Source organism: Choloepus didactylus, chromosome 13 (assembly GCF_015220235.1).
Source record: "Choloepus didactylus isolate mChoDid1 chromosome 13, mChoDid1.pri, whole genome shotgun sequence".
In the NCBI taxonomy this organism is placed as follows: domain Eukaryota; kingdom Metazoa; phylum Chordata; class Mammalia; order Pilosa; family Megalonychidae; genus Choloepus; species Choloepus didactylus.
In genome coordinates, this window is record NC_051319.1 from 18129147 (window position 1) to 18155807 (window position 26661).

Consider the following 26661-nt stretch of genomic DNA (forward strand, 5'->3'; position numbering starts at 1 on the left):
CATTTCAGTTTCTGTCAAGGGTTCTAGATCCATGCAGGAGTCACAGATTCAGCTCCCCCACCTTGCTGCTGGCATCATGACCTTGATGATCAGGTGGGCATTTACTCTAAAAATAACCCAAACCTCCTGGCCTATTACTCTAGGCTCTAATACCTGCTCATTTGGGGGAAGTAGAGTGGGCAGATTGTCCCCAGGCCCTTCCCCTACCTCATATTAGCCCAGAAATCATCCTATTCAGGTCTAGTTGTTGTGCAGTGGCAGAGTCCAAAAGAGCAACTGGACTGTCAAATAGCCAAAAGTGAAAATCCTCTCTTTTTGTTGTTTATTTTTCTTATTTTAGTGGAGAAAATAGCATGGACTTCAGGCAGTTTAAACATTTGCAATGTCTAAAGCCACCCAGATAGTCCCAAGCATTGTGGGGTTAAAAAAGGAAGAACAAGAAAACAAAACAAAATGAAAGTAGGCTATGGGCTCCTACAGTTTTTCTCTTGTCTGTTGACCTCTATGTTGTGGTTCAGGTCGTCCTGTGCAGCTGTCTAATCCAGCTTTTTTGCTTTCCAGACTCTCTTCCAAGACAAAGGATGGCCAGTGCCTTCTCCAAGTTGCTAACTGGTCGCAATGCTTCTTTGCTATTTGCTACCTTGGGCACCAGTGCTCTGACCACTGGGTACCTGCTGAACCGGAAGAACATTTTTGCTGAGTCACGGGAGCAGCACAGGCTCTTCCCTCCAAGGTAAGCCCTCTTGGATTTAAAATCATTCCAATGCCAGCCAGAAATATGCTTTCCCCTGTTAGGAACTGTCAGCAAGCATGCTTCTTTTTGCCTCTGAAGATGACTAAGTCAAATCATAACATTTTTGAGACCTCATTATGTGAGTACAAGGAAGTAGAGCATCTTCCTTCCTGCTTGGGAGCTTGCAGTCTAGATGAATTGTGATAAAAGCTGATAGTTGACCTTTGTTGAGCAATTATTATGTGTTTAAGCACTTTATATGGAGTATATATTTTATGCATCTTAGCATTCCTTTGTAATAAAATGGAGGCTAGAAAAATTAAGCAGTCACCAAGCCCACACAGCTAGTACAGTTAAATGTATATCCGGGCATTCTGATTTCAAACCCATGCTCCACTCACTGCTGGAAAATGTAGTTATAGCACCAACTTTGAGTATCAGCATTAAAGGACTTTGCAGATGGGAAGTGGAGGAGTGGCACCAGGGGGAGGAAAAGGGACATGTTTTCCCAGTCCTTGTAACCTTGCCATGGTTGATACATCACACATTGAATGGAGTTAGAGTGGACCCCTGCCTTAAGGGATTCCACATAGGCAGGTGTGGATGAATGAGATGGGGAAAGCTACAGAGATGTTTTTCAGAGACATTTACTGGCTCCTGTGGGAATCAGGATCTCTGAGGGAATCATTGGCAACCACAGTCTATTTATCTCAGGAATTCCTAAGGTACAATGACTTGTATCTGAGCCTGTGGTGGTCCTGAACTCTCTATTCTCCAACCAATACATATCCTAGGGTAAGACAGCACCCCATCTGAGTTCTTTCTCTGTATTCAATCAATAGATATTTCCTGATCACCTGTTTCAATAGATAGGCACTATTCTAAAGAAGCAAAGTACCTGCTCTTATGGAGCTTGCATTATAGAGAGAACAGATAATAAATAAATGAATTTCTATGTAGTTCCACCTGCAGAGTTTCTACCCTCTCTGTCACACACCAAAGGGACAAAAATGTGAATGTTGTATTTTACCAAAACTTCTAGGTTATTAAAAAAAAAAAAGTTGTCTGCATATAATTTCGACTTATTTGCTGTTTATTTTCATTCTGTTTCTTCTTTACATGAGCCGTATTCCATGGGCTCCTGCAGCCAGCATCATGGGGATCCTTACACAGGGTCTGGTCCTTTTCTCTGGTAGAGCATGGAAATACATGTTTTTCACCCGGCTTGCTTAAGTCATGACCACTGGACATCTCCAGCCAGTTGACCCTGTGCCCACTGCTGAAGAGAGCCTGGTGGAAAGATGGGCTGAAAGAAAGTCCTTTCCCAGGCCCCTTCTCTCGGGTTTTGCTCACTGGAAGCCTCTCTCCTTCCCCTGCAGTGCAGACTACCCTGATCTGCGCAAACACAACAACTGCATGGCAGAGTGCCTCACCCCAGCCATCTACGCCAAGCTCCGCAACAAGGTGACACCCAACGGCTATACCCTGGACCAGTGTATCCAGACAGGAGTGGACAATCCTGGCCACCCCTTCATTAAGACTGTGGGCATGGTGGCTGGTGACGAGGAGTCCTATGAGGTAAAACTACTGCCAGGTTCTGCCAGCTGCTAGTTCTGGAGTGGGGAGAGGATGCTCTGGGTAAGGTGGAAGTCCATGGTCCCAGAGTCCTTCCCTTTCCACTGGGTCTAGCTTTTGACCTTCTCAGGAAGAGGCCCTATAAAGAGGAGCTAGCTTCAGCAACAGAACTACCTGCAAGGCTTTCTGGGACAATGCCTTTTGCAGCTTTCCAGGGACAAGGCTTCCTTTGCTGCTGTGCTAGTATTCCCTCCCGTGGAGGAATGAGTAGCATGACAGAGCTCCCTGAGCTTTGTCCTCAGCTCAGAAGGAAAGAATGGTGTGCTGAGAGCTGAGCTCAGCCACTGCGGACTGATCTCCGCAGAGAGTAGCCTCTAGGCAGTGGCAAATATCTCCAGCCCTCCCTCAGGTCCCATCCTTTCTGCACCCTTCTGCTGTGGAGGGCTAGAGGCAGTTTGGGCTATGGAAGGTCCTCACAGAGTAAGAGGTTCCTGCTTTTCCCCAACTGCTGCTGTGTACTTTTCTTCTGATGTAGCTGGGTTTTCCACATATTCCTTATATTGCTTAAAGTCTAGGACTTAACCTTCCCTTTTGATCTCAAAAGAGTTTAGCTTCTATCTGGCAGCTTATTTTATCCCCCAAAGGCAAGAACTTGTGGGGAAAACCCATGAATTCTTAAACATGAGATTTTCTTGCTGAATCTGATGATAATGAGCTTGACAGAATCACTAAAGAGGAGGTTAAGATGGCAGGATTCACCTTCCCTATCCTCTACCAAGAGGCAAGATGCCTCCAAAATGTTTATTTCTGGTATATGCTGCTGCTTCATATTATTATTATTATTATTACCATCATCATCATCATCCTCCTCATCACTAGGAACAACAGCAGCAGTAGTATTAGCCACCAAACCACCCTACACACATTTCATGCACAGTAGCACTGAGAATGTCAGAGGAGGAGAGTACCAACTTTGACCCTTAAGATCAAAAGGGGCAAGTGAAAGGAAGGTCTTTTAATAGTAGGTAAACCAGTCAAAGAGGAAACAGAAGCATATTCCTTCCGGCAGGTGTTTGCTGACCTTTTTGACCCAGTCATCAAACTGAGGCACAATGGCTATGACCCCAGGGTGATGAAGCACCCTACTGATCTGGATGCATCCAAGGTAGGCTCCTGCTGGCTCCAGCCTCCCTCTCTTCCTTCTCATGAAGCTGGCACGCCTGGACAAGGTGAGGAGAACCTGAGAGAAGGGCTACACCTCTATTTCAGGTGCTTCTGGAAAATTCCCTGACCAGCCCTAAAGCATACTCCCTGGATGACCATTCCTAGGCTAGGAAGGTTCCAATGTTTGGTTTGCCTCATAACCACCTAGGTGGGCTTGGTCGTTGAAGACTGACCCTTTCCTAAAACAATTCCTTTTTTCCTCCCAAACCACCTAGCGGGTGGAAAGGGTTCCAGACTTCCGCTGTATAAAGTACTTCTGCCCTTTACTTACTTCAAAGGCCCCTCTCCCCAGAGTTCCAGAATCTGTCCAAAAACTTGGTTCTGTAAATGTGCACAGCGGCCCCGGGTCGCAGGGACGCTGGCAGATCCGCGGCGGCTGTGGCGGAGCCGTGGGTGGGCGGCCTCGCCCGCGGTGACCACACGCTCCGGCCCGCAGATCACCCAAGGCCAGTTTGACGAGCGCTACGTGCTGTCGTCGCGGGTGCGCACCGGCCGCAGCATCCGCGGGCTGAGTCTGCCGCCCGCCTGCAGCCGGGCGGAGCGGAGGGAGGTGGAGAACGTGGCCATCACGGCCCTGGAGGGCCTCAAGGGGGACCTGGCCGGTCGCTACTACAAACTGTCAGAGATGACGGAGCAGGACCAGCAACGGCTCATCGACGTGAGTGGCCCAGGCCCCAACTGTGATCCACAAAGTGCCGCCTCTCCCTGAGCTCACCCCCTGCCCTGGGGTACCTGTGCGGACCCTATCCCTGGGGCTTGGTCCAAGGGCTGAGCAGGCCTAGGGTTCAGTCAGACCTCAGGAAACCCTAATTCAGCATTTCTCAGCGTAAGGAAGAAAGATGAGGTCATAAATTGTATTTATATTCCCCTTAGCATATCTAAAACAGGGCAGCCTTTTCAAAGGGAACTTTGAACTGAACTCCAGAGAAAAGCAGAAACAAACTCCTGTCGTTTCAGAAAATGTAAATGTCGCAAAATATGCTTCATTTACAAATCACATGGGCCAACATGTATTTGACCATCAGGTCAGCCCATTAGCTTGTCCACCTCTGTCCCTATTAGCCACTGGAGGTTTCCATCCAGCTTAAGGGTCTCGCTGCTTCCTGGCAGCTTCCACAGCGTGGACAGTGGCAGTCCACAGTCTTATCTTGGCTCAAGTCACCCACCTCTCTCTCTCTTCTTGGAGATTGTTTAAGGACTCCTCTCCCCATATCCTTTTGATTTCATACTTTTGCATAATCATATTCAAATATATGGTACCTATATATCTCATCATACAGTAAGCATATATCTACGTGAGAAAGAGTAGTGGACACAACAAGAAAAATGTCAGTCTCTTGACACTGGTTTTGATATGTGGAGGAGCATATCAGGGGTTAAAGGAACTATCTGGGGAGTTGTACAGGTCTAGGATTGAGTGCCACTCACTTGCTGGTGTGATATTGGGAAGATCATTGATTTCTCTGAATCTCAGTTCTCCTCACCTGTGAAATAGAATAATTACACTTATAGGGTTGCTATGAGAATAAAAGCAAATAATATAAAAGTGCTTAGCATAGAGCCTCGCATGTAGAGAGCATTAATGTGGGTATTTTTTATTTATGGATCATTATTTTACATCTCTAGTACTTTTTAATGAAAGGAATGATAAACCGACAACACTAGAATTCTAGGAAATGGCAGCTGTGTAGAACAGACCTTTCAGGATAGGGCCCCTCTTCTTGTGCACTGTCATTGCACAGGCTGGTGGTGAACCCCAGAGTGATTCACTAAGTAGGTATTTATTTCCTTTGGGCTAAGCCAGGGGCTTTCAAGAATCACCTGAAGGGCTTTAAATAACCCTGGTGCTCACACCCCATAACAATTAAGTCATAAATCTCTGGGTGCAGGAACCGGGCATTAGTAATTTTTAAGCTACACGGGTTATTCTAGTGAGCAGCCAAGGGCGAAAACCACTAGCTAGGAGACCTAAGTATTAGTGAGTTGCAAATTGGCCACCTGGCATTTACAATCCTATCTGATCTCATCAGTCTCTCCTTCTCTCTGCTTTGTCTCTTTTGGCCTGCAGGACCACTTTCTGTTTGATAAGCCAGTGTCCCCTTTACTAACATGTGCTGGGATGGCCCGTGACTGGCCAGATGCCAGGGGAATCTGGTACGGACATAGCTTTTTCACATTTGCAATGTGTGCAGAGGACCTCCTTCAGATCGCCTGGCTTGTCCTAACCTGAAGTTGCTGTGAACTGCAGTTGACAGCATGCTCAGCTGGAGAAGAGAGTATTTAGAAACTGTGTGCGTGCCTCGTGTGTGTGTGTGTGTGATGTTTCTAAGATTTGTTGGACTGTGAGCTGGTTTGCATAAATTATGCATGAGAAAAAAAAGACTACATTTTTAAGGAAAAAAAGCTTCATATTATTTGACCTCTGATTCCTGTACCTTGGTAGATTATTCTGACTATACCTTAAGGAGCTGAGATAAAAGTGTTCATGATCAGCTGCTCGGTGGGGGGTGGGGGGTGGATAGGCAGGCTCTATCTAGCAAACATATGTGAAATCTTTTGCACCTAAACATCCTGGGCTGTGGGTAAAACTCCAGTTTTTTTTTAAAAGCACCACAAGGTTTCTTAGGAGACAAAATACTCTTGTTAGTGTCAAAGTAAAAAATGTAATAGTAGAATTATTGTCATCCTGGTCTGAAGAAATAAAGGGATTATATTCTTGTTTGGCAATAATATGACATCTTTAAGAGTTGGAATTGCTCTTATTCTTCACTCTGTCAAGATAACATTTTGTGGTACTTGTTCGGGCACAATTAAGAGATTAGAGCCTGCTAGGAAACGAGAAAGGTGAAATGAAGCAATCAAGCTACAGAGTTAATTGGAATTTTCATGTGTTGAAACAAATGCAATTAACACTCAACACCATATTTCTCTCTTCATTAGGCATAATCATGACAAGACATTTCTCATCTGGATAAATGAGGAAGACCATACCAGGGTAATCTCCATGGAAAAAGGAGGCAATATGAAAAGAGTGTTTGAGCGATTCTGTCGTGGGCTAAAAGAAGTAAGATGTTACAAAAGATTTCTGAATATCCATTAAAATAAAATCTCTCTAATTTTCATTCTTGAAAGAAAGTGCTATGGTGACTTCTGAGATGGACTTTCCCTTGTCATTAGCAAGCTCCTCTGCTTCTCTTCTCAATTCGGAATGGTTTGGGGAAGTTTGTGGATCATTAAATATTTTTTTGATGTATTTAATATTGTTCTTGCCTAGTCTAAGTTTAAGACAATAGAAGATATAGCTATATTCATAACCTGACTGTGGATTTACCTGCTGAGAATTCCTATATTATCCTACAGTCCTGGCATTTATATAGTGCTTAGTATGTGTTAGGTACTGTGTTCAATGATTTACTTGGTTCATCTAAGTTAATTGGACCATTTTAATAGTCTGATAGAAGAGGTGTCATTTTCTATTAAAGAATTACTATAAATTTACCTAAATTTCATTTGTGGCAAACATATGGTACACATGTCTTCCCCTGATGTTTGGCCTGTGAATGAATGGTTACTTGAGAATTCTGCCATTTGTTCTTGTTCTACTTGTAGGTAGAACGGTTAATCCAAGAACGGGGCTGGGAGTTCATGTGGAATGAGCGCCTGGGATACATCCTGACTTGCCCCTCCAACCTTGGAACAGGATTACGAGCTGGTGTCCATGTTAGGATACCAAAGCTCAGTAAGGTATGCTATATGACCAGCAGCCCTGTTGGATCCCACTAGGATCAGCTCAGATATAACTGCTTTGTAAAGGGAGAAAATGTCACTGTGCATTCCTTAACCACCACTTTCTCTATCTATAATAGAAAAATAGTGAGAAAGGCTTAAGCTTGCCTCAAACTGCAGCTATATCAGATAGGATAAAAGTTTAAGGGGTGGTAAGAAAGAGTTGGTGGCTTTAAAAGCAAGAAGTTTACGTTCTTTCTCAGATAATAGGTCAGGCCAAGTAAGTAGTCTGCTCTGCTCAGCTCCATGTGGTTCCTTTTGTCTCATTTTTTTGTGGTCTCCTGGTGCAATGGTTCTCAGCCTTGAGCATGCATCAGAATCACCTGGAGAATCTGTTAAAACACATTGCTCGGCGCCACCTCCAGAATTTATATTTCTACATTTCCAGGTGATGCTGATGATCCTGGTCAGAGGACCACACTTACAGGACCACTGTCTTAGGGCACTGTCCCCATTTCCATGCTCATAGTCAGGCTCGGTGGTGTAGCTTTATAGGAAGGGGAGAGAGCACACAGGTGTGCCCATGTAAAGATTTAAAGTCTAGAAATGGCACGTCACTTCTTCTCTTTCTACTGGTGAGAACTCGGTCAGTGTCCACTTCCTCAGTTCCAACTCTGGAAGAAGAGGAAAAAGGATTCAGGCAGGCAGCTAGTAGTTTCCTCCACAGCACACCAAGTGAATCCAACTACTTTAAAACATTTTTAGCAGATATGCTTTCTGTCAAAACAAATTAGCAAGAAAATTTTTGTTTTTCAAAATTCCAGTGAAAAGAAAAAGATTTGAAGTGATTTAATTTCATGATTTAAATTATATCAATGACAACTGTTATATGGATATAATCATAGCAAAACTGGCTCCCAGATGCCCAAAAAGCAGTATAATAGTTAAAAACAGTAGGCTGGAGTCACACTGACCAGGTTCCATTCCATCTCTGCTCCCTTCTAACTGTGTGACCTTGGGCAAGTTAATTCCTCTAAGCCTCAGTTTCCTTATCTGTGAAATGGGATGAAAGCAATACCTACTTCACAGAGTTGTTGTAAGGTCTAAAGTTCCAGCACAGTGCCCTCGTACATAGCAAATAAAGGCTTAACAAATGTTAACTGTTATCACTCATTGTATGCTTTTTCTAAGTGAAACATGCCAACGATAGTGAATCCATTCTGCTTCCTGCAACAATAAATGCTATCCCTTATTCTAGGACCCTCGTTTTTCTAAGATCCTGGAGAACCTAAGACTCCAGAAGCGTGGCACAGGTGGTGTGGACACTGCAGCAGTGGCAGATGTGTATGATATTTCCAACACAGATCGAATTGGTAGATCTGAGGTAACATCTCTCTCTCACTTTCCTAAAGTGAATGAATAAAAACAGCTTAAGAGAAAACAGGAATAGAGAAGTAGCCTAAACATTCACTACCACTTCTTTCCCTATTGAGTCATGAGTCATGTTAGCTTTTCATTCTGTAATCTTATTCTTATACGTATATATATATATTCATATATTCTTATATGTGAAATTCTTATATGTGAAATAACTGCATAAAAGTAAGCACAATGTCATCTGAGAACTTATAGACAGGTAGAGGAATTCACAATGGGACTGTTGTCACTGACCTGCCTTTGAGAGCTATTCCAGCAATCTTCAGCAGTAGGAGCTCTACTGTGCAATACGATAGCAGTATTTTTTCACTGGGAAGTCAGAGAACATCTGTGCGATCTCTCTGGAGGTGGTAAAAGTAGGGGAATTTTATCTTGATTGTGACTTTCCTTTGGTGAAGGCCATATACTACCATCTTCACTTTGGTATCCTTAGACACTTAATATTTTCTAAAATGTTATTTTTAGGGCTAGAGATTAAGATGTGCACTAGCTATATATAAGACTGTGCTTACAGTACGATCCTACATAGGATAACTAGGATTCATAGATTATACATAGGTCTGAGCAATGCCTGACAGAAGGCATAAAAAGCACTCTTAAGTAGCATGCAGCAGAATCCTAAGCAAACTAATGATTTCCACATATAAGAAAAGTTCTCATACACAAAGTAGTAGCCCCAACTCAACTAAAGAGTGACGGAGAGAAAGCCTTGTAATATCTCTACTTTCCATCTCTGACAATAACCCCCAGACCCTTCTCCTCCCACAACCCTTAAGGGAAATAAGGAGAAGGAAGTCATGGTTATAAAGTCTATCTGTCATGGCAAGTTCCCATTTGTCCCAGTGTTGTTACTATTTATCAATGCCCCACATATGCCTTGTATGCAATTTAATCATTTGTCTTTTTGACCGTCAAAGGTTGAGCTTGTTCAGATCGTCATCGATGGAGTCAATTACCTGGTGGATTGTGAAAAGAAGTTGGAGAGAGGCCAAGATATTAAGGTGCCTCCACCTCTGCCTCAATTCAGCAGGAAGTGAACTTTTCCTTCCCCAATTTATAAATAATCTGTCTGCTGGTATGACAGACATAAAGAAATCTCTACACTGAGAGTTTTTGTAAAGTTGTAAAATATAAAATTGTAGGTCTTATCTTGACAATAAAATTCTCCTTAATATTGCTGTTTGTTTCCCTGATTTTTTAAAATGCAAATTTTATTGAGATATATTCGCACACCATATAATCCATCCAAAGTATACAGTGTCTCACAGTGTCATCACCTAGTTGTGCAATCATCCTCCTCCTCAATTTTAGACCATTTTTATTGCTCCAAAACAAAAACCGATAGACATTAAAAAAAGGAAACCCAAAACACTCCATACCCCTATTATTGACCCTTAGTATTGGTGTGGTGCACTTGTTACTGTTGATGAAAGAATATTAAGATATTACTGTTAACTATAGTCCAGAGCTTGCAGTTGCCCTGATTTTTTAATGCTATGAAGAAAGGCAAACACATTTTGAAAATATCCAATTATAAGTAGGAGGAGGTAAAAATATTTTAAGGCAATGATAAAACTAACATTTGTAAGACCATATATACTCAAATTTAGATAACCCTTCTCTATCTAGATGCTAACTATAGTCAAGCATTTAACAAATCCTCCATGGAAACCATTGAAAAATGAGGAGCTAATATAATAAAATCAATTTTCTGACAAACAGAGCAAGAGCAGGCTCATTTCTTTTTAAAATGTGGAAATAAATACCACCTAAATGAGAACAAACAGGGGCTATTTATTCAGGGATTGCTATAGCAAAGCAGTCGGCCATATTACTCGCATTTGGCAGAGACTCAAAGGCAGGCAGGAGAGTGGGAAAGCTTTACATTGAAATAAAGGGAAGACTACAGGGATGCTCTAATTGAAGGTTGTGGGCATAGGGAAGCTGGAGGTGAGCTAAGTAGAAGTGGGGTATCCGATGTGATTGGTTTGGAGAGCATATCTGGCTTTCTCTGGTTGGGCCAGAGACCAGGACAAAATTTAGGGGCAAAAACTAGGGAAGCTGTCAGTCATTGATCAAGTCCCGACCATTCTGGGCTGATGGCTGCAGAGACTTTGGTTTGGCTTCCTGGACTGGATGCTGCAGAATTTGTGGGTTAGAGCTCTACGGTCATATGTGACTGTCCATTCAGTCTCTTAAAAGCAATCCAAAACTTTATATTTGTAATGCTGAAATGTTTTTAGCCTAATTCAAATGCTGAATTCTTCCCTTAGCATGCATGTCCTTATCTCAAATCTCGTTATTCTTTTCCACCTATCCTCTAATTCCTGTAACCCGAAGAGACATGATAGAAGAGATGGGAGAAATCAGTAAAAGTCATGAAGCTCCTGCCCACACAAGAGACAAATATTGTGAGCCTGAATAACAGGGAAGAAATAAAATCCTGCATTCTGTCAGTAAGTGGGCACCATTGGAGCTAAGGTTAAATTAAATCACTTCTGTAATGGAAGCATTTGGGTTCCCTCCTGCTCTGTTGAGAAAAACGCAATATAAGCAGAATATGCTTGTACCAGTGCAAATAGGCACCACTATCTTTTGAGTGATAAATTGATATGTGGTAGAAATCCAGAAGGGGAAACCATATCCATCATTAACTTAAGACACTAAGAAAAACACTCTGTATGGGGTGGGGCAGGGGGATGGAGGGCTGTTCCACCAACCAGTACCTGAAGACAAAAAGGGGATCACAACCTCAGGCAGTGGCCAACTTTCACTGAATACAAAGGGATAAAGTGGAGAGAAGACAAGTGTCCTGGTTAAGTGCATCAACTCTATGACCACACTGCCTGGGTGCAAGTCCAACTCTCCCACTCTATGACTTTGGGTGACTAGTGTTTAAGTTTCTTTGTTCCTTCTCTATAAAATGAGAATAATGATAATAACTATCTCACAGGGTTATTGGGAGGAAAAAATTAATTGATACTTGTAAAGTTCACTTCAAAGTGTTCAACACACAGTAACTACTATGTAAGTTTGCTGAATAAACAATACAAATAAAGAAATCATTATTAGTCTATCTCTGAGTATCCCTTAACACCACCCTATAGGGCAAACCAACAGGACTGAATGTCCCTGTTTTGAAAGGTCTTATGGGCTATGTAGTAAACGAAGGCAAATCCATAAAACTAAGGAAACATAAGCATAAATGAGCTGAAGAGACTATATAGAGGCATACACCTCTATATGTTTTGTTTAGAAGATGCAATACAAGCACTAGCATAAAAATATATGGCTACTTATATAAAAAAGAAAGTCTTTATCTATATTACATCTCAAGCAACATTCTCAACATCAACAACAAAAATTAACTGAATAGCTTAGGTACAGAGAGTTCCAGACAATCTCTCTCTCTAAATTTTGTCTCTGCATTTTTATCTAATCCATTTCTCACCCTTACGCATTAGTTCTAACTCATCAAGAACCACACTGACAGTTACATTCAATATTGGCTTGCCCACAGACTGTTAGAATTTAATCTTTAGATTATCATATGTACATCTGTAACTTTTGATTTGTGGGGCTGTTTGACCTTTATTGTATCACCAGGTCAAGTACACCAGTGTGACTCTACTCCTTAAGAACAAAATATTCATAACTAAAGATTTAATTATTTAATCCAAGTCTACAATGAATTCCTAAACACTCGATCTGACACCTTATTTTTCTTTTAAACCCTCCACACAGTCATTAAATACCCTTTCCTTACTGCTCTTCAGACAATTTTATAGATTGTGTAACAGCACTTAAATTGGATACAAGAATATTTTTTCCCTCAAGCACTGCCAAATATTTGAGTGATATGCTTCTTTATAGCCTTTATGTCTTTTGCCAAATCTTCTCTAAACTTTTTGAATTGATTTAGCATTAGTTGTTTAAATTCCTGTATCTCAGTTGAAGTGTATGTTTGTTCCTTTGAGTGGGCTATAACTTCATTTTTCTTAGTGTAGGTTGTAGTTTTCTGTTGTCTGGGCACCTGACCTCCTAGACACCCCAATCGGGTTTTCTCAGACGAGAACAGGCTCAGGTCACAGAAGGAGGAAATATTCAGTATCTGGTTTCCCTGATGGTTTTTCTTAGAGGATTGACACACCCTGTGCTTTTCTGCCTGGCAGGTGCACCTGTCAGCCTGTCACCGGCTGGTGTAAGGGGGTGTGGCCCGTGGCTCTCCTCCCCCAGGCTTTGGGGTCTGGTTCCAGTAAGGCAGGCAGTGGAGCTGGACCCCTCCCTTTTCTCTTGGGAAGCTATGCCCCCTCCAGAGAGGTCATCTGAATATCAATAAGTTCTTTGTTTCTCTGACTCTGCTGGTCAAAGTGCTGTGATTTTAAAATGGTTGAGACTTTCTTTACTGCAAAGCACTGCGGGCTGAAAATGGCTGAGGCTTTCTCCACAGAGAGAGAAAGGGACACAAAGCTCCCAGATTCACCTGTTGGCCAGAGATAGCACCTGATCCTCTGTGTTTCCCGTCCTGAGACAGATATGTCCCCTGACTCTCCCAAGTTCATTTGTCACCAAAAGCCTCTGTCTGCTTGTTCGGGATTTGCTGTCTGTATTGAGCAGTTAACATTAAAACCCCAGTTGGAGCTAGGCTGAGGTACACTAGCTTGTTTGGAAAGTGCTGCTCTCTAGCACCTCCAGGCTTCTGTGAGGGAGGGTCTCTCGGCTCTAGGCCTGGGTCCACAGTTTTTACTTACAGATCTTATGCTGCGATCTCAGGCATTCCTCCCAATTCGGGTTGGTGGATGATGAGTGGACAGTCACGTTTATCTCCCTGCAGTTATTCCAGGTTATTTACTAGTTCTTTGGTCATTCATGAATTGTTCCAGGGGGGATTAACAGTCTTCCACTCCTCTCTATGCTGCCATTTTAGCTCCTCAAGAGAGTGATATGCTTCTGTTTGCAGAAGTTGTGTTAAGTTACAATATTTCTACAAGAAGTAAGTATATTGACAATATTACAGTGAAAAACAAGATCTTTCATGTGAAAGATGAGTTAATTGGAAGAGATAAAGAGACTTTTAACTATTGATTAATATTCTAATTGAATATGATGTCTTCAGCCAAAGTGGCCCAGCGTGCAAAGAATTCCTGTTTAATAAGGTCCAGTTTAATCAGTATTCATCAATCAGTGATGTGAACAGAGCATGGTTTTGACTCACAGCCCTTTTAAATTTGCTATATTCCTTGCATTGCCATAAAGTAGATAGGGTAGGCTTTGATGCCTGGGAAATTACTTAGGCCCTCTTCCACAGGTGAAGAGAAATCTGGATCCTTCTTGACTTCTGGGCTACCATAATGAGTCTGCTTCTGAGAAAACAGCTCTTCTATGCTTATCTAAGAGTCATAAGAGAGGATGTCTGGGTGTTTTGAAAGCAGCCAGAAGGGAAGTTGTTTTGAGGTCAAAATATTTGCATTTAATTCAGGCTCAGCCATTAACTAACTATGTGGCTGAGGACAAACTATTTGAGTTAAATAGAGTCAGTTTCATCTGTAAAATGGAGATAATTCCTGTTTTACAAAGTTTTTATGTTGATTAAATAATTTAAGGCAGTGATTTACTTTTTTTTTTTTACTGTAATCTATGGGACGAAATATAATTTACATTAGAACCCAGTACATGCATGTATGAACGGCTCCAAACCAGCCATTCTACCAGAGAACTAATACTAATACTAATACTAAAACTAATACTAATACTAATACTAATAATAACACTAACAGTAATACTAATTTTCCACCAGAGAACTAAAACTCCCTCCTGTCATATTTTTTTTTAATCCTATTTTAGAAGCTCAGGTGATAGAAAATCATTCTTTTGATAAAAATCTTGGAAGGCATTAACTATAAATAAAAAAAGGAGACTAGTTATTCTTCCCACTGGGTGTGGTAGTTTGGAGCTGTTATGTATCCCAGAAAAGGTCATGTTTTTTAATTCCGTTCCTGTGGGAGCACACCTATTGTAGGTGGGACATTTTGATTAGGTTATTTCAATTGAGATGTGATCCACCTCATTCAAGGTGGGTCTCAATCATCTTACCAGAGTCCTTTATTAGAGGATAAAAAAGACAGAAAAAAGAGACAGAAGCTAATAGAGATGAAATTAAGAGAAGCTCAAAGAAAAAGCCTCACAGAAGCCAAGAGGAAACCGCTGAAGTCAGAAGCTGGAAGCAACAAAACCCTGGAGAGAAGGTCTGGCAGACATCCAGTCAGTCAGTTAGAAAAAGAGACAACAATTACCACTTCAAAGGGAGACACTGACAAATAGCCTCTACTTTAAAACCATACAAAAATATTTTGCTTATTTACCAATTATGCTTCTGTAGAAATTAGAGCCCCCCCCTTCTGCATCTTTTTCTAAATGGCACCTTAGAGTCTACTGTAGAACTTTCTTAGTTAGAAGATCAGATGTCCTACAATAAGAGTTAACTAGCATTTCAATTAATTCCATGGTTCTATGAAAATAGAAATGTATAGTTGAACTAAATTCATGCCAGGTATAGCACTTTTAGAAATAGCCCCCAATGATTCCATCAAAACTATATTTGAAAGATTTCCCATAAAAATACTGATTCTTCTTGGACTTTTAGATAATGAGAATTGTGAGAAAGGGGCTAGAAATTAGTTTAGAAACTTACTAGGCTAAAGTAGAAGATCCCTTCTCTAGTTTTTCAATACTATTGATTTAGCTAAACCTTAGTAAAGGGAAATTGCTAGTATGTTGTTACTTGTATGCTGTTACTTGTATGTATAAAGAATTATAGCAATATTTTAAAAATACAATTCTCTTTATTAGAATTGCACCCTGTTGATTCACTTATAATGCTTTGGATTACTTTCACCCTATGGGCTACATAGTCTGGGAAATATTTTATTATATAAGAAGTGATTTTTCCAACTTTAAGCTACACATGAATGCCAGGATTATGCATCTTTATTCTGTAAATACACTATTAATATTACTACTTTAAATTTATTTAACATAACTAACATAACTAACAAGAAATAATGAGCTGGTCCATTAAATGCTCATACTCTTCAATTATTTTAATAAGCTGAAAACTCATAGCTGCAGGTTTTAAAGGAATCTTAGAAGTCAAACCTTCTAGTCTTCTTGGAACTTCCAGTTTGGGTCATAACAGAATAGCTAATGTTGAACTTATCTTCCTGCCATAACCCTTAAAATCTGGCTATCTGCTTAGTGAGTATAGAGTATTTGCAATAAAAATGCTAAAAAAAACATTTTAAAGCTGCAACATCAAAAACCAAAACACCAACAAAAATCAGGGTGTTATGGTTGACTGTCACATTGATGGCCTCTGATGAACCAATTCTCAATATTCACGCCCTTGTGTGGGCCCCTCCCACACAGACTCGGCTTGGCTATGTGACTTGCTTTGCCAATGGACAGCAGGAAGTGACTTAATTTGTTGTGTGATCCAAACCTTCGGTCTTGAGTAGTTTGAGGCCTTAGCAATCACATCTTTCCCTGGCTGGGGTTGTTCTACAAGTCTGTTCAGTAATAGTGGGCCAAGGGAGTACTAGAAGGCATCCAAGTGAACCAACTGGGTTCCACACCTATTCCTCCCTGTCCCATTGTGTAAAAGCAGCTTTACCTCCTTCTGCTTATCAAGATTGGGTATCCATTTCACAGTGGCGACTCCTTTTCTCACTTGCTGGTCCCTGGACATAAGAAAGTGCCCTGGCAGCAGCCATAGTTTATGGATCAGCGAGATCCTTCCTGTGTCTTCTGGCAAGAGTGCACCCATTCTCTTTGGGGACCAGGACCTACAATCAGGCAGAATGACTGAATCCAAGTCCTTAGTTGACTGCGGGACACTGATTACGTGCTTCGACTTGGCGGGCCTGGGCCAGGGGATCGGCCACCCCTGGGGAGGGTAGTGGGTACGGGTGAACAGCGCCCTTCACAGCCCCCCGGGCCTGGGAAAGTGAGGCCGGAGGCAGGCCCCATTTCCTCACCCAAAATACCACTGTTAGGAGAGGCTTGCCGGAGGGAACCGCCTTTTCCCCACCCCCTTATCTTGCCCGGACACTCCCCGTTGCCAGTGCAACTCCCATCACCACCAGTGCGCATACACTGTTGCCAGACACCGTTGCCAGAGCAACTCCCGCCCCTTTTCAAACAACCTCCGTGCCCTCTTAGAACCAATCCTAACCTCCGCACCCTCTCAGAACCAATCCTAGCCTTTATCCCCTCAGCATTGGCTTGTAACAACCCCCGCCCTCTATGCCAGCCTATATAACCTGTGCTCACCCCTAATAAACTCTCTTGGCTTCTCCACCCTCAAAGAACCGTGTCCTGCCTGTTCCTTCTCGCCGCCCTCCACACCTTGCACGCCTCCGCCGGGGACCGGGCCCAGTCCCCCGCCTCGCCCTCGCCTCCGGGAAAGAGCCCCCGCCGCCGGTACCCTCCGAGCAACGCCGAGAGCCGAGGGTTCAGCAACCGGCCGCCCCCCCCCCCCCCCAGACAAATCAACTGCGACCGCAGTTGACATCAATGCTCTGACACCCAAAGTGTCATCCTCTGCCCCCTGTTTTAATGTGGGCTTTCAGGAGTCAGGGAATAAACAGGTTCCTGGCTAAAGTCTAGCTCACAATAGCCCAGTCCCTTAATCTCTTATTTTCTATATTCTCAGGTTGTTGTTGTGGTTGTTGTAGATGTGAAGTAGCATCCTTGTTGGATGCTACTTATCTGTGTCCACAAATCCCCAGCAAAAGAACTGAAAGACTATGCAAAGATAAAATGCAAAAGAATTTTCCTGAGGAGAGCTACCACTGAACTTTTCTAGTGTCTCTCTCACCACCACATTTCTAATGGATTTAGGGCATTGCATGCCCTCTGGACCCTCCCGTGGAAAATAATTCTCTGGTGGGTCTTCTGGCCTCATGTAATATATCTATTTCAACATGTTCACTTCTCTCAGTCTGTTTATGCTTTACTCTATTCTGGGAAATTCAGGCATTTCGTCTTTGCACAGCAAAAGCCATCACTGTCTCTAGGCTTCCAAAAGCCACCCTAGCAGCAAGTGTGCCCCATGCCCAGGGGCCACAAATGTGGGGATTTCTTACTTTTCTCCTTGTCAGTTCTGTTCAACAGGGCCTGGCCACAGAATGAAGCAATGAGAGAAAAGAGAAATAAAAACGTGGAATTCTCTCCACACTCTTGACACAACAGAGGCCTCCTTTCCCAGTTCCTCTATTGAGAGGGACGGGGTTTCTCTTGGAGTTTTGGGTGCCCTCACCTCCACTGCCATGCTGTGGGAGTGGAGTTCCATGACTAGGACTGACCCATCAGGAAAATGCTAGGAGTGAAAAAAATAAAATAAAACAAAATAAAATAAACCTGAGGATTTCCCTATATACTCAGGACGCCAGCGACTTTTCCCAGACACAGCCAGAAAGATGGGCTTTTCTCAGAGATTTTTCTCTTCCTGCCTGTTACTCAGTTCCCAGATTCTATTCCCTTGTAGGTCAGAGCTGGAAGAAAAAGGAGGAAAAAGAACAAAACCAAACAAGAAACTTTCTCCTTCTATTAATTAGCTTCCGTCCCCAAACTGCCAGCTATTATTTACTTTCAGTCTTCAGAGAGTTTTTTTGTACTTTGTCTAGTGTTTCTAGTTGTAATCAGTGGCAAGATGGGCCACAGTGGACTGACGGAATCTTGGTTAGATCCAGAAGTCTTTTATTCCTTTTTGAATGTCAAAGTACTGTATAGAAACTTTTCAAAATTGAATAAAGCCTAATTTTTAAATGTGAATCAGGGGTACATAGCTGTTATTCAATTTTTTTTTCATTTTTTATTGAGATTGTTCAGATACCATACAATTATCCAAAGATCCAAAGTGTGCAATCACTTGCCCCTGGGTACCATCCTACAGCTGTGCATCCATCACCACACTTAATTTTTGCTCAATTTTTAGAAACTTTTCATTACTCCAGACAAGAAATAAACTGAAAGAAGAAAAAAGAAAAAAAGAAAAGGAAACTCTAATCATCTCCTATCCCTAACAACCCCCCTCAATTGTTGACTCGTAGTATTGGTATAGTACATTTGTTACTGTTTATGAAAAAATGTTGAAATACTACTAACTGTAGTATATAGTTTGCAATAGGTATATATTTCTTCCCTATATGCCCCTCTATTATTAACTTCTAATTGTATTGTCATACATTTGTTCTGGTTCATGGAAGCGATTTATAGTATTTGTACAGTTGATCATGGACATTGCCTACCAAAGGATTCACTTTTATACATTCCCATCTTTTGACCTCCAACTTTCCTTCTGGTGACATATATGACTCTGAGCTTCCCCTTTCCACCTCATTCACACACTATTTGGCACTGTTAGTTATTCTCACATCTTGCTACCAACACCTCTGTTCATTTCCAAACATTTAAGTTCATCCTAGTTGAACATTCTGCTCATACTAAGCAACCACTCCCCATTCTTAAGCCTCATCCTATATCTTGGTACCTTATATTTCATGTCTATGAGTTTACATATTATAATTAGTTCCTATCAGTGAGACTCTGCAATAATTGTCCTTATGTGTCTGGCTTATTTCACTCAGTATATTGCCCTCGAGGTTTTGTCATCAACCCATTTTTTTTTTTTTAATATGGTTTTGTTCACTCACCATACATTCCATACTAAGTAAATAATCAATGGTTCTCTGTATGGTCATATATTTATGTGTTCACCACCTTCACCACTATCTATATAAGGGCAACTACATTTCTTCCACAAGGCAGGAGGGAGAGTCAAAGAAGGTAGAGAGGCAAAAGAAAGAGGAAAAAAAAAAATGACAGCTAGGAAGCAGAAAAAGGAAAAATAACCTTAAATCAAAGTAGAGTAAAGAATCAGACAATACCACCAATGTCAAGTGTCTAACATGCCTCCCCTATTCCCCCCTCTTATCTGCATTTACCTTGTTATATCACCTTTGTTACATTAAAGGAAGCATAATACAATGATTCTATTAGTTACAGTCTCTAGTTTATGTTGATTGCATCCCTCCCCCAATGCCTCCCCATTTTTAACACCTTGCAAGGTTGACATTTGCTTGTTCTCCCTCGTAAAAGAACATATTTGTACATTTTATCACAATTGTTGAATACTCTAGATTTCACCAAGTTACACAGTCCCAGTCGTTATCTTTCCTCCTTTCTTCTGGTGTCTCACATGCTCCCAACCTTCCTCTCTCAACTGTATTCATAGTTAACCTTTGTTCAGTGTACTTACATTGTTGTGCTACCATCTCCCAAAATTGTGTTCCAAACCACACACTCCTGTCTTCTATCACTCTGCAGTGCTCTCTTTAGTATTTCCTTTAGGGCGGGTGTCTTGTTCACAAAGTCTCTCATTGTCTGTTTGTCGGAAAATATTTTGAGCTCTCCCTCATATCTGAACAACAGATTTGCTGGATACAGGATTCTTGGTTGGCGGTTTTTCTCTTTCAGTATCTTAAATATAACACACCACTTCCTTCTTGCCTCCATGGTTTCTGCTAAGAGATCCACACATAGTCTTATTAAGCTTCCTTTGTATGTAATGGATCGCTTTTCTCTTGCTGCTTTCAGGATTCTCTCTTTGTCTTTGACATTTGATAATCTGATTATTAAGTATCTTGGCATAGGCCTATTCAGATCTCTTCTGTTTGGAGTACGCTGAGCTTCTTGGATCTGTAATTTTATGTCTTTCATAAGAGATGGGAAATTTTCATTAATTATTTCCTCTATTATTGCTTCTGCCCCTTTTCCCTTCTCTTCTCCTTGTAATGATATGTACATTATTGTACTTTGTTTCATCCTTGAGTTCCTGGAGACGTTGCTTATATTTTTCATTCTTTTCTCCATCTGCTCCTTTGCGTGTAGGCTTTCAGGTATTTTGTTCTCCAGTTTCTGAGTGTTTTCTTCTGCCTCTTGAGATCTGCTGTTGTATGTTTCCATTGTGTCTTTCATCTCTTGTGTTGTGCCTTTCATTTCCATAGATTCTACTAGCTGTTTTTTTTGAACTTTTGATTTCTGCCTTATATATGCCCAGTGTTTCCTTTACAGCCTCTATCTCTTTTGCGATATCTTCTCTAAACTTTTTGAATTGATTTAGCATTAGTTGTTTAAATTCCTGTATCTCAGTTGAAGTGTACATTTGTTCCTTTGACTGGGCCATAACTTTTTTTTTCTTAGTGTAGGTTGTAATTTTCTGGTGTCTAGGCATGGTTTCCTTGGTTATCCAAATCAGGTTTTCCCAGACCAGAACAGGCTCAGGTCCCAGAGAGAAGAAATATTCAGTATCTGGTTTCCCTGAGGGTGTGTCTTAGAAAATTGCTCCACCCTGTGATGCCTCAGGTCACTGTGCTTTTCTGCCCAGCAGGTGATGCCTGTTAGCCTATAATTCTTGACTAGTGTGAGGAGGTATGGCCCTGTTCCCCCAGGCTCTGGTATCTGGTTCTGAATGGAAAGGGCCCCACCCCTTTCCTCTTAGAGAAGACAGACCCCCTAGGGGGAGGTCATTAGCATTTCAATGGTCTCTCTCTCTGCTTGTGCTGTCTCCACCATTCTCTGAGTCACAGCCCTGGAAACTGAAAATGACTGGGGCTTTCTCCACTGAGCTGAAAAAGAAACAGATAGTCCCCTTCACACCTAGTCCAAGGCGACCCTCCGGCTCTCCAAGGTCAGTCGTCACACAAAGCCTCTGTCTGTTTTTTGGGGATTCGTACCTGTAGTGAGCAGTTCATACTTGCTACTTAAAACCCTCGTTGGAGCTCAGCTGAGATATATTCGCTTGCTGGGAGAGAGCTTCTCTCTGGCACCACAAGGCTTTGCAGCTCAGGCTATGGGGGAGGGGGTCTCGCGACTTGGATCCGCAGGTTTTACTTACAGATTTTATGCTGTGTTCTCGGGCATTCCTCCCAATTCAGGTTGGTGTAGGATGAGTGGATGGTCTCGTTTGTCCCCCCGCAGTTATTCTGGATTATTTACTAGTTGTTTCTGGTTTTTTGTAGTTGTTCCAGGGGGACTACTTAGCTTCCACTCCTCTCTATGCTGCCATCTTGCCCAACTTCCTTCTATTGTTCCGCTGTTATTCAATTTTAACAGAGGAAAACCTTGGTATAAATTGTGGAATAGCATTAAACTAGTAAAATCTGCACATAATGGAGACTAGCCATCTATAAGATGGAACTAAAGAACCAAAGAATTGCTGATCAATGGTCACCTATGTGTAATTTCAAGGAAGCAAAACTGGGATTGGATGGTTCAAAAAGGGAAGCCCAATAACTACATTTTACCCTTTCTGTTAAAAAAACCCATGTGGCCTAAAAGCCTCCTCCTGAGTGCCTCTTTGTTTCTCAGATGTGGCCCTCTCTCTCTAGCTAAGCCAACTTGGCAGCTGAAATCACTGCCCTCCCCTCCACGTGGGATCAGACACCCAGGGGAGTGAATCTCCCTGGCAACGTAGAATATGACTCCTGGGGAGGAATGTAGACCTGGCATCGTGGGATGGAGAACATCTTTTTGACCAAAAGGGGGAAGTGAAAGGAAATTAAATAAGCTTCAGTGGAAGAGAGATTCCAAAAGGAGCTGAGAGGTCACTCTGGTGGGCACTCTTACGCACAATATAGACAACCCTTTTTAGGTTCTAATGAATTGGGGTAACTGGCGGTAGATACCTGAAACTATCAAACTATAACCCAGAACCCATGAATCTTGAAGACGATTGTATAAAAAAATAGCTTATGAGGGGTGACAATGTGATTGGGAAAGCCATATGGACCACACTCTCCCCTTTGTCTAGTTTATGGATGTATGAGTAGAAAAATGGGGGAAGGAAACAAACAAACAAACAAACAAAGGCACTCAGTGTTCTTTTTTACTTTAATTGCTCTTTTTCACTTTAATTATTATTCTTGTTATTTTTGTGTGTGTGGTAATGAAAGTGTCAGGGATTGATTTTGGTGATGAATGCACAACTATGTAATGGTACTGTGAACAATCGAATGTACGACTTGTTTTGTATGACTGGATGGTATGTGAATATATCTCAATAAAATGAATTAAAAAAAAAAAAAACTATGTGAACAGAAGGCAAATGGTGATCATCAAACCTAGAAAACAGGATTGAGAGACCCCACCTGGTGGATAAGCCTTCAATATCATCCTACCTAGCTGCTAAATGTCCAAATGCTCTGGTTTGTTCCTAGGGTGGGGATGGGGTTAGACTGTTTACTTCCTAGCATGGGGCCAATATGTTCAATGAGTCAATCAGAGTGCTGTGGAAAGGCCCATGTTAGTGATCAGGGATTAAAGAGCTGTAACATAATTAATCATGTATTTGTCCAGTTGTAAGCATAAGCTATATCTGACAATGAGCAAATCTAGCTTGAGAGATGTCATTATGGAACTGTAAAAGCAGAATTACAAAGAGCTTTATTTTAAGTAGTTTTACGAAACAGAGTTACAGCAGAAATGGAGTGAACTGATATTATCATTTACTTTTTAACATATAAATCAGACTTTATACTTTTCAAAACTGTATTTGACTCATATAGGCTTTATCTATATCCAATCTGAAGATTTTGGGAAGAAAATCCATATTGTGGCATCAACACAAAATCATTTTTTTGTTTGCACAAAACTCAGTTGTTAGCATAAAAACAACTATGAAAATAGAAATCTCTTTTAAATAGCATAGATATGGCCAAAAAGGAAGACATCAGGCTCCTGAAATAAAAAAGCCGTGATGCTGAAGACCTGGGCAAACATGCATAGAGTAGATGTAAATAGAGACACGTAATTTGTGCTCACTTTGCAGACATGGCCTGAATTACTTGGAACTCATCAGCACTGATGAGGCACTAACTGCATTCAGGTGCACTACAATCAGAGCTAGATTATACCATTAAAATTAATGAGGCACTAGAAGGCTTTAATGAATAAAAGAGGGCTGGTTTTAAAATCTTTTATGCATTTTATTCATTTGACAACAATTTGATAAACAGTGCAATCACATTTCTCTGGCAGACAGCTAAAAAGTTTTGGTTAGTATAGGTTTAACTTGAAGAACACATTCTATTCAACATACTCCCTGGCACATCTCTCCAATCTTCACTTATATGATCTAATTATCTGTTACTTGCCATCCCGTTGTGTGTGTGTGTGTGTGTGTGTGTGTGTGTGTGTGTGTGTGTGTGTTTTAAATAAAAAGATCCCAATTTTTCTCATACTGGGGAGACATCATTTTTCCCTCTTGTCTTTTAAGTTGTTAGCACTTTTCTAAGCCATAAGGCCCTTGATCTTTGGCTTTTCTAGGAATGAAATCATCCAGAATTGGCGAAGGGAGGTGAAAGTCCAACCACCTCCACATAGGGCTTCACTAGGAGACTCAGCAGAATATGAAATTGGGAAGGAAAGATGAGTTTCTGTCAGGTGTCAGGGTGTACTTTAATATTATCCTGGAAAATATTAGAATGAAACATTAACTATAGGAAGATAACATGGCCATTTCTCTGAGTACAAGAAAGGGATCAGACATTTCAAATCGTGGATCCAGTTTTTCCAAATTTAATGTTATTTAAGTCCTCCATATGTTAGTTTTCAGTATTAGTATACAATGACTATTAACATTCATCACTATTTGGGAAGTTTCAACACATAAGATGCTTAATAAACAATGACACTATTATTTTAAAAATGCTTTGTGCTCTACAAATCGCACTTTCTAAATGCAAATTGATAACTGATTTTGTGATAAGAAAGGGAAATTATACACAGATAACAACTGGACCTTAAATTTAAGAACAGCTCCTTAGAGTAAATGGTAAATAACGGACAGATGTAAAAAGTGACCTTCAAAAGAATCAGGATGAAAATACTACTCACAAAGAGGTTAAGTATCAGTTGTTAAAAAAAAAATAACCAAATACAGGAAAAGCAGCAACATATAGAGATTGAAGATGGCACCTCTGGATCAGATCTTAAAAGAAGTTCCTTTATCTGGTTTACTCTCCTGCTCCATGATATGCTGTTCAGAGATCTAAAAAGAACATAGATCCAATGTAGCTAAAGTTCCTGTTTGCAAATGTTCTGGTGTCTTCCATATTGAGCTGCCCTGGGCACACCTAGGTACAATGCTATATCTGCTCTTATTCATTTAATCCTGAGGTATTATTAGTATATCTATCTGTCTCCCCCACTCTGGGGTATGAATTGTGTCTAATTCATCTTCATACTCGCACATCATACTCTCATCATCATTCTCTCACATCTTCCAGAATACATATAAATATGACTTTGCCCTTTTCCCTGGTCCATAAATGTTTCTTTTTTTTTTTTTTCATTTTTATTGAGATTGTTCAGATACCATACAATTATCCAAAGATCCAAAGTGTACAATCACTTGCCTCTGGGTACCCTCATACAGCTGTGCATCCATCACCACACTTAATTTTCGTTCAATTTTTAGAAACTTTTCATTACTCCAGACAAGAAATAAAGTGAAAGATGAAAAAAGAAAAAAAAGAAAAGGAAACTCTAAACCTCCCCTATCCCTAACCAACCCCCCTCAATTGTTGACTCCTAGTATTGATATAGTACGTTTGTTACTGTTTATGAAAAAATGTTGAAATACTACTAACTGTAGTATATAGTTTGTAATAGGTATATAGTTCTTCCCGATATGCCCCTCTATCATTAACTTCTAATTGTATTGTCATACATTTGTTCTGGTTCATGAAGTGATTTCTAGTATTTGCAAAGTTGATCATGGACATTGCCCACCATAGGATTCAGTTTTATACATTTCCATCTTTTGACCTCCAACTTTCCTTCTGGTGACATATATGACTCTGAGCTTCCCCTTTCCACCTCATTCACACACCATTCGGCGCTGTTAGTTATTCTCACATCTTGCTACCAACACCCCTGTTCATTTCCAAACATTTAAGTTCATCCTAATTGAACATTCTGCTCATACTAAGCAAGAGCATCTACATTTCATCCACAAGGCAGGAGGGAGAGTCAAAGAAGGTAGAGAGGCAAAAGAAAGAGGAAAAAAAAAAAAAATGACAGCTAGGAAGCAGCAAAAGGAAAAATAACCTTAAATCAAAGTAGAATAAAGAATCAGACAATAGCACCAATGTCAAGTGTCTAACATGCCGCCCCTATCCCCCCCTCTTATCTGCATTCACCTTGGTATATCACCTTTGTTACAGTAAAGAAAGCATAATAAAATGATTCTATTAGTTACAGTCTCTAGTTTATGCTGATTGCATCCCTCCCCCAATGCCTCCCCATTTTTAACACCTTGCAAGGTTGACATTTGCTTGTTCTCCCTCGTAAAAGAACATATTTGTACATTTTATCACAATTGTTGAATACTCTAGATTTCACCAAGTTACACAGTCCCAGTCGTTATCTTTCCTCCTTTCTTCTGGTGTCTCACATGCTCCCCATCTTTCTCTCTCAACCGTATTCATAGTTACCTTTGTTCAGTGTACTTACATTGCTGTGCCACCATCTCCCAAAATCGTGTTCCAAACCACACACTCCTGTCTTCTATCACCCTGTAGTGCTCCCTTTAGTATTTCCTGTAGGGCAGGTGTCTTGTTCACAAAGTCTCTCATTGTCTGTTTGTCAGAAAATATTTTGAGCTCTCCCTCATATTTGAAGGACAGCTTTGCTGGATACAGGATTCTTGGTTGGTGGTTTTTCTCTTTCAGTATCTTAAATATATCACACCACTTCCTTCTTGCCTCCAGGGTTTCTGCTGAGAGATCCGCACATAGTCTTATGAAGCTTCCTTTGTATGTAATGGATTGCTTTTCTCTTGCTGTTTTCAGGATTCTCTCTTTGTCTTTGACATTTGATAATCTGATTATTAAGTGTCTTGGCGT

General features: G+C 41.1%; 1 protein-coding gene across 1 annotated transcript in view; it reads left to right on the forward strand.

The window, feature by feature from the left end:
* The window catches only part of CKMT2 (creatine kinase, mitochondrial 2), a 29041-nt gene extending 19166 nt beyond the window's left edge, over nucleotides 1–9875 (forward strand). Inside the window, exons 2-10 of the mRNA XM_037802081.1 lie at nucleotides 562–733; nucleotides 2113–2311; nucleotides 3378–3473; nucleotides 3969–4190; nucleotides 5601–5686; nucleotides 6473–6596; nucleotides 7142–7276; nucleotides 8517–8642; nucleotides 9613–9875. Coding sequence (XP_037658009.1) covers nucleotides 582–733; nucleotides 2113–2311; nucleotides 3378–3473; nucleotides 3969–4190; nucleotides 5601–5686; nucleotides 6473–6596; nucleotides 7142–7276; nucleotides 8517–8642; nucleotides 9613–9732 — 1260 coding nt within the window. The 5' untranslated portion in view covers nucleotides 562–581 and the 3' untranslated portion in view covers nucleotides 9733–9875. The remainder of the gene's footprint in view (nucleotides 1–561; nucleotides 734–2112; nucleotides 2312–3377; nucleotides 3474–3968; nucleotides 4191–5600; nucleotides 5687–6472; nucleotides 6597–7141; nucleotides 7277–8516; nucleotides 8643–9612) is intronic.
* The last annotated feature ends 16786 nt before the right edge of the window (nucleotides 9876–26661 follow it).